Source organism: Belonocnema kinseyi, chromosome 4 (assembly GCF_010883055.1).
Source record: "Belonocnema kinseyi isolate 2016_QV_RU_SX_M_011 chromosome 4, B_treatae_v1, whole genome shotgun sequence".
In the NCBI taxonomy this organism is placed as follows: domain Eukaryota; kingdom Metazoa; phylum Arthropoda; class Insecta; order Hymenoptera; family Cynipidae; genus Belonocnema; species Belonocnema kinseyi.
In genome coordinates, this window is record NC_046660.1 from 18,050,610 (window position 1) to 18,058,264 (window position 7,655).

General features: G+C 23.5%; 2 protein-coding genes across 3 annotated transcripts in view; both read left to right on the top strand.

The window, feature by feature from the left end:
- Positions 1-375: 375 nt before the first annotated feature.
- The window catches only part of LOC117171770 (NHL repeat-containing protein 2), a 51,346-nt gene continuing 44,066 nt past the window's right edge, over positions 376-7,655 (top strand). Inside the window, exon 1 of the mRNA XM_033359377.1 lies at positions 376-780. Coding sequence (XP_033215268.1) covers positions 597-780 — 184 coding nt within the window. The 5' untranslated portion in view covers positions 376-596. The remainder of the gene's footprint in view (positions 781-7,655) is intronic.
- Positions 795-6,254, top strand: LOC117171771 (DNA repair protein SWI5 homolog). Of its 2 annotated transcripts, none has more exons than XM_033359379.1 (2): positions 795-974; positions 5,457-6,254. In XM_033359379.1, the coding sequence occupies exon 2, from the start codon at positions 5,524-5,526 to the stop codon at positions 6,073-6,075; it is 552 nt and encodes a 183-aa protein (XP_033215270.1). In that variant the 5' UTR covers positions 795-974; positions 5,457-5,523; the 3' UTR covers positions 6,076-6,254. The 2 variants fall into 2 exon arrangements, with proteins under 2 accessions (XP_033215270.1, XP_033215269.1); XM_033359378.1 differs by having other exon boundaries at positions 5,517-6,254.

The window sequence follows — 7,655 nt, forward strand, 5'->3', positions numbered from 1 at the left end:
AACTAAGAAATGTTTTTTTAGTAAACAAAAGAAAACATTTTATCCAAAATGTATAATTTTCACGCCAAAAAATGTAGAAAACACTTGAATTTTTGAATAAAAAACATTATTTTTAAACAAAAATAATATTAAGGAAAGAAATTAATTTGAATCAAAACATTATGTTTATTCCCTAAGTTTATAAACAATTATACAAATATCTTCGAGATCAACATTTTTATTTAAATAATTGAGTACAACATGCATGTTTATTACCATAAATTTATTATTTTATAATTTAATTTCCTTTCATTTTAAATAAAATTCTATCAGGACATCTCGTAACCCTCGCGCCCTATAAATTTACTTTCGTTTGAGCCGTCTATGCGGTATAATTATACAAAATAAAAAAATCCGGAAGCTCATTTTGAGAACCTTGAAACTCCCGTTCGAGAAAACTTACCTTTCATTTAAAATTTAAATCACAAATCACCGAGAAGCTTCGAGAGTGGAAAGAGAACCTAAATACGTTTGTCTCTTCGGGTTATTCTTAAACTTTTATCTTTTATTTGCACAATTTACATGTATGATCATTAATTAGTGAATTTTCGCGAGTAATGTGTGGCCAGGAAAATAAGAAAATGAGTGTTCAAGACACAATTGAGGAGTTGACAGAAGTTTGTATAAATCTTCGTCGAAGTGTCGAATCCGTTGGGGATCAAAAAGAAAAGGAGAGGATTGTTTTGAAGCATATAAAAGAGTTTGCGAACACGGGATTAGAAATTAACGATTTCCAAAAAGGTTCACTTTCTAAAACCAGTTTTTAGCTGCCTCCCTTCGAGAGAAGTTATTTATATTTTTATTTAGCGCCTGAATGACGCAGCAAAACACGCCTTTCTTTTAGGTTAGGAATCGTGTCTGTTATTTGATCAGTCCGTCATTCCTTTTGTTACATTCTCATTTGGCATTTTAAACTACGAGTTACAGAGTTACAGGTAAAATTAATTAGATAATAACTTAATAAAGGATCAAAATAAAATTTTTATTTTTATAACCTCAAAAGTTTTCTGTTCAACGTTTTTCACGATTTTCGAATGATTTGTTTTTATTTTGGAGCAAAGGCAAACAAAAAAAAAGACTGTTTACTGACTTAAAAAAAAAAAAAACAGATCTATCCGTGACAAATAACGATAGACGTCCCATGATTTTGCAAAAATATTGATGTAGGCTAGATTTTTTTGGAGTATTTTTCCAAATTAAATAATTAACAATTTTATCTTTTGGAGCCTTTTAGAATTGAAAAATTTGAATTCACACGTAGAAAATCGTTAGACGACAAAACATGCTTACGAAAAAAATTGTATAGGATAATCTGGAAGAGGCCTATAATAATTTTCCTATAATTTTTCCGCGACTATTAGAAATTCATGATGTCCTGATTTATCAGGAAAAGTATTTAATTTTTATTAATGTCCTGATTTTTTTATTTTTTCTGACACTTCCGGATTTTGTATGCTCGAAAATGTAAATTCGCGGTTTTTATTTCCTAACAAAATTGGGAATTCTGAAAATTATTAAAATAATTAACAAATTTTACAGATTGTACTCATTTATTGAAATAAAAATGTTGAAATCGGTTAAAATATTTTTATATGTTATAAAAATCGGGAATCAACATAAAAGTTTATTATTTAGTTGAAAATTAAACAATTTTGTTTTAAACCAAAAAGTCTATGTTTTTGGTTGACAATTAATCTTTTTTTTTTGAAAAATCGTTTTTTGTTGAAGTTGAAAATTTAAAAATTTGGTCGAGCATTAACTGTTTTGTAGAAAATTCGTTTGTTTTTCTTTTAACCAAAATTTAAATTTTAACTAACAATATAAGGACTTATTCCATTTTTTGTTGAAATTGTATTTTTTTTTAAATTCCAAGCGATTGTTTAAAAATTCGTCTTTCTTTATAGATAATTAATCTCTATGGTTGAAAATTCACCTTTTTCGTTTTGACAAATTAACTATTTTGTTGAAAATTCGTTTTTAATTGGTTGAAAATTAATTTTTTAACTAAAAATTTGACTATTTCATTTTTGGTTAAAAAATTTTCTTTTGCAGTTAAAAATTCATGAAATTTGTTGAAAATTAATTTAATCGTTTAAAAATATAACTATTTTATTAAAAATTCTTTTTCTTCTAATCTAATATTAATTTTTAAATAAAAATATATCTATTCCCTTTTTAGTCAAAAATGTTGTTTTTTTTTCGTTAAAATTTCATGTGATTGTTTGAAATTCGATTTTTTTGATAGATACTAATCTTTATTTTTGAAAATCCATAATTTTAATCAAAATTTAATTATTTTATTCAAAATTTATTTTTGTCTTAATGAAAATACATCATTGTAGTCGAAAATGCATTTTTCTGATAAAAATTTAACTATTTTGTCAAACAAATTTTGTTGTTGAAAATTTACTTATTTTGTTGGAAATTCGTTTTTAATTGGTTGAAAACGAATTTTTTAACTAAAAATTTAACTACATATTCCATTTTTAGTTAAAATGCTATCTTTTTCAGTTACAAATTTATGTAGTTTGTTGAAAATTAATTAATTTATTAAAAATATAACTATTCCATTTTTGTTTGAAATTTATTTTTTTTTTGTTGAAAGATAAATAATCTTTATGGTTGAAAATTCATTCTTTTGATCGAAAATTCAACTTATTGATTTAAAAAAGCTTTTTGATATTGAAGATTCATCATTGTAGTTGAAATTTTTTGTTTGTATTGAAAAATTTGTTTTTTTTTTTGCTGAAAATTCTCTTTTTTTATTTTTTTTAACTGAAAATTTAAATACTCCGTTTGTGGTTGAACATTTATATTCATTAGTTAAAAATTCAGGCCCTTCTTTGAAAACATGTCTTTTGTGGTAGAATATTAATTTTTTTTTAGAAAATTCCTCTTTTTGGTTGCAAATTCATTTTTTTGGTGGAAAATTAAATATTTTTTTGTAGAAAATTCGTCTTTTTGTATGGAAATTCCACAATATGAATGAATTTTTTTTCTTCATTGACTGAAAAATATTTGTTGTTTTTGGTTTCAAATTAAAATCCCTTTTTTGAAAATTTAACTTTAACTTAACTTTCTGTTTAAATTGAAAATTCGTGTATTTTGTTGAAAAATCTTTTTTTCTTTTGGCATATAATTATTCTTTATGGATAAAAATTCATGTTTATTGTCGAAAATTCAACTATTTGGTTTAAAATCATTGTTTTATTGAAGATTTATCGTTTTAGTTTGATATTCATATATTTGGGTCAAAAATTAAAAATTTGGTTGAAAATTATTTTATTTTTCAGTTGAAAATTAATTGTTTTGGTTAAAAATTAAACTATTTTGTTATAATTTCATATAAAAATTCGATTCTTTAATTAAAAAATTAACTTTTTTGTGAAAACTTGAAAAATAATTTTGTTGTTGTGAATTATTTTTGTTGAATATTTTTTTTCAATTGAAATATTTTGTTGAAGCTTTATCATTTCTAGCTAAAAATCTATTTTATAAAAATATTAATTATTTAGTTCAACATACTTTTTTTTTGAAAATTCATGCATTTTGTTGGAAGTTCATTTTTCTTTTTACATTTAGACTATTTTATTAAACTTTTTTATTTAAATTAATTTTGTTTGTTAAAAATTGAACTTGTTTCTTGAACTGTCATAATTCTATTTGAAAATTTGATTTTTCGATTAGAAAATGTACTATTTTGTGAATTTTTTTTTATTTTGGTTGAAATTTTATTTTGCTGGTTTAAATTTCTTTTATTTTTTGTATTAAAATTTAATTTTTCTAATTTTGAAATTGAGCTGGATATATATTCCAGTTGAAGATTCATCATTGTTGTTGTAAATTCATTTCTTTGATTGTAAAATTAACTATTTTGTTTGAATTTTTTTTTGGTTGAAAATTTATTTTCTTTTGTTAAAATTTCATGTCTTATGAAATTTCAATAAAATTTAATTTGAAAGTTTAAATCCGTAATTAAATATTTTTAAATATTTTATTTTTTATTTAAAATTCATATTTTTTCTTTGAATTTAACTCCTTTTTTGAAAATAAAAATTAATTTTTGGGTTGAAAATGCATCACTTATTTAAAATTCATCTCTTTAATTAAAAATTAATTTTATTAACTATAAAATTAAATATTCAATTTTTTGCTAAAAGCGTATCTTTTTTAGCCAATCTTAGACAATTTTTTAGCCAAACATTTTGTTAAAACTTCGTCTTTTTTGGTAAAAAGTTAATCTTCTTTGTTGAAACTTCATCTTTTTGCTTAAAATTCAAATTTTTCAGTTTATGATAATTAGTTTGGTTAAAAACTCAATTTTTTTAGTTCAACTTTCATCTTTTTGGTTTAAAATTAATTTTTCTAGGTTAAAATTTAAGTTATTCAACTGAATATTTATCTATTCATCATTTTTGTTAAAAAATTTGTAATTTTCTGTAGAAAACAAATTTCTCAGTTGAAAATCCATCTTTTTAGTTGAAAATAAAACTACTTGGTTAAAAGTTCAACTCTTTTGTTAAAAATTTATATTATTGTTTAAATATTTATCCCTTTGCTTACAATTTTTGTTTGCAGAAAGTTAATTGTTTAAACTGAAAATTGAACCAATCCATTGTTGGTTTAAAACTGATATTTTTTAGTTAAAATTCAACTATTTACTTAAAAATTCATCTATCCCGTTGAAAACTCAATATTTTTATTTGAAAGGTAAGGGATTTGAAGCAGTCTAAACTGAAATTAATATAGTACCCACATAAATTTCACTCAAATATGCACTGCATTTTAAGCCCTTCAAGGGCATACTGGGTATATTATACCCAGAGACTTAATTGTGCTTTAACAAAACTTACCAAAGTCAAGAAAATGGAACTTATTGCGCCAGATTAACATAATTTTGATTTCTATAATTTTTATACGCAGTTTAAGATCAATAAAATCGTTTATTCACGTAAACTACGGTGTTTCATTTTTCATTGAATTGAAGCTTTTATTTTTTAGAATAAATACCTTCTTTTCTCCTCAAATTAGATAAATTAAACATCATTAATTGATTTTTTTGTAAAAAACTATCCAATACCGTTGGCACAGCACACGTTTGAATACCCTTGGGTACCAAACACCCAGTATGCTCCTTTTGTAATTTTACGGAAGTGTGTGCCTTTCAAAGGTTAATTAAAAAAAGATTAAATAAAAATTGGTCAAAATTATTATTAAAATTCGTGGACTTTAGAAACAAATTTAAAAAACGAATAATAATGCTTTTTAGTATTATTTACTTAATTATTTGATGGGATTTTTTAGGGGATAATGATTTTTCTTAAACCGTGTAAAAATGATAAGAAATTAATTACAGTAAAACCCATTATAAGCCTATACTGATTTCCTATAATATTTTTTTCTTGAGGGCACTTCAGATTGATAAAAATTAGGAAGAATTTGGAAAAATAGACATTATTTTGTCAAATTAATCATAGGTGCTAAATGACGTCGATTTTGGAAAATACGAAACAAGCCGAGGAGGAAATCGAGGCTTCTATGAGACTTCGATTATCTGAGGATACAGTAAATAATTCTTCATTTGAGGAAGAAAAATCTGAATCTGCTCCTCCCGAATTAACTCCAGAGACAGATAATGAGGACAAGAATAATTCTACAATCGATGATGAGCCTCCCACGTTGATCCCGGAAATAATTCAAAAAAAGATACAAGATCTGGAGTCGAAAGAAGTCAAGGAATTTGTTTCGAACTTGTCCCCGAAAGTAAAAAACAGTCAGGAAAATCCTTTAACCGAAAAAGAGGAGGAAGAGTATTTTAAATTGGTGAAACTGGAGGAAGAATTGGACGATGAACTTTCGAAATTAAAAACTGAATTGGATTTGGCTCCTTCGAAAGAGACAACGATGAATTATCTTCATGAATATAATAATATTAAAGACGCAACTCAAGTCGTTTTGAGCGCTTTGGCCACGATGAGGGAAGTCACTATTGCGAGTCTTCATCAAGAATTTAATTTGCCGATTACTGACGAATGATTTGTTTTTTTATTTTTATATTTTCGCGGAGAGGAAAAAAATCGGCGTTTATATTCTTAACATTTTATTACACGTTTTTCATTAATATATTATTATTTGTAAATTTCGTTTTGCCAATTAGATGAGCGAGATTTTATATCTTCAAAAGTTAATTTTTTGTTGATATAGAATATTTTTATAATGTTTAGGAGGGCGGGTCGAAAATAGTAATTTTTTTTTATCAAGTTATTTTTTGGGGTATGAAAAATTCCACTATTTTAAAATTATTATTGTTTTGTTTTATGGGTAAAAAAAAAGAAATAAGTTATAAATTTAGAGAAAAATTTCTCGATTCTTTGCATTTTTTTTTTGTAACCGCTCGTTTTGGAGAAAAATTAATAGGGAAATTAAAAAATTGTTTGAATTTCGAGGTTCAAAAAAATGTATTTTGTTCAAAATATTACTATATTTTCCTAAATTTCTTTTACCTAAATTGTATCGGTAAAAAGTTGTCCGATTTTTTAATTTTCAAAAATTGAAGAAATTCACTTCAAAATCTTCTACATTCTTTCTCGAATTTTGGGAAATCATTTTAAATTTTCATATTTTTCAATTTTCCCTTCAAATTTATTTATTTTAAATAAAAAATTATATAATTGACCCAGGAATATTAAGAAAATTGTTTTGTTCTCTTGAAATCTTTCAAACTTAAAATAGAGCTTCTGTTTCGAAATTTTGAAAACTCTACATTTTTTTTAAATTAAATTTTTCTATTCAAAAGCCGGATAAATATATAATTATAATTTTTTATTTCATGATAAAATTTATTTCTAAATGTTTATAGACATTATTGATAAAAGAAAACATTTTAATTGTAATTTTTTTTTAATATGTGGAAACAATTTTGTTCTTAATATTTTCCTACCGTACTATAATTTAAAATTTTTATCAGATTTTTAATGAGATAAGAAAAATAAAATTATGTGCAAAAACTTTTTTAAAGAATTCAACAAAAAAATTAGAAGATGTTTAATAATTTTTGAAGATTTGAGGGAATTAAATTTTTAAAAAGGTTTCTGAGAAAATTTGTAATGGTTTAGGTTTTTTTTAAACAAGTAGTTTTTGGTTTTAAAGTTTCTAAAAGTGTGTCGACGAAGAATCTGGAAGATTTAAAAACAATTTTTTTAATTTTGCAGTTTTCTGCTTTTTGTAGAGAAATTTAATTTTGAAGGGTTTCGAGCGAAAAAAAAATTCTTAAGATTCCTGGGAAAATTCAAAATAATTTTTTATTTGTTTTTTTTTTAATTAATTTAAAAAGAAAATTGGAAAAGATTTCAAAAATATTTTGAATGATTTCCTAAAATTTCGAAACTGAATGTAGAAGATTACAAAACGTATGAAATAATTCGAGTATGTTTAAGAGATATTTAAAATTTTCATGAATAATGATAAATTTGAAAATATTTTTTAAAGTTTTAAATGAAATGTTGCTAAAAAATTAAGAAGGTTTTTAACAATTTTCAAAGGTTTCAAAATAATAAAAAAATGTTCTTAAGATTCCTGCAAAAAATTCAGATTATTTTTATTTGAATAATTGAATG

Bases quoted from the DNA above. Each gene is read 5' to 3' on its own strand.
- LOC117171771 (XM_033359379.1), top strand. From the start codon at position 5,524: ATGACGTCGATTTTGGAAAATACGAAACAAGCCGAGGAGGAAATCGAG.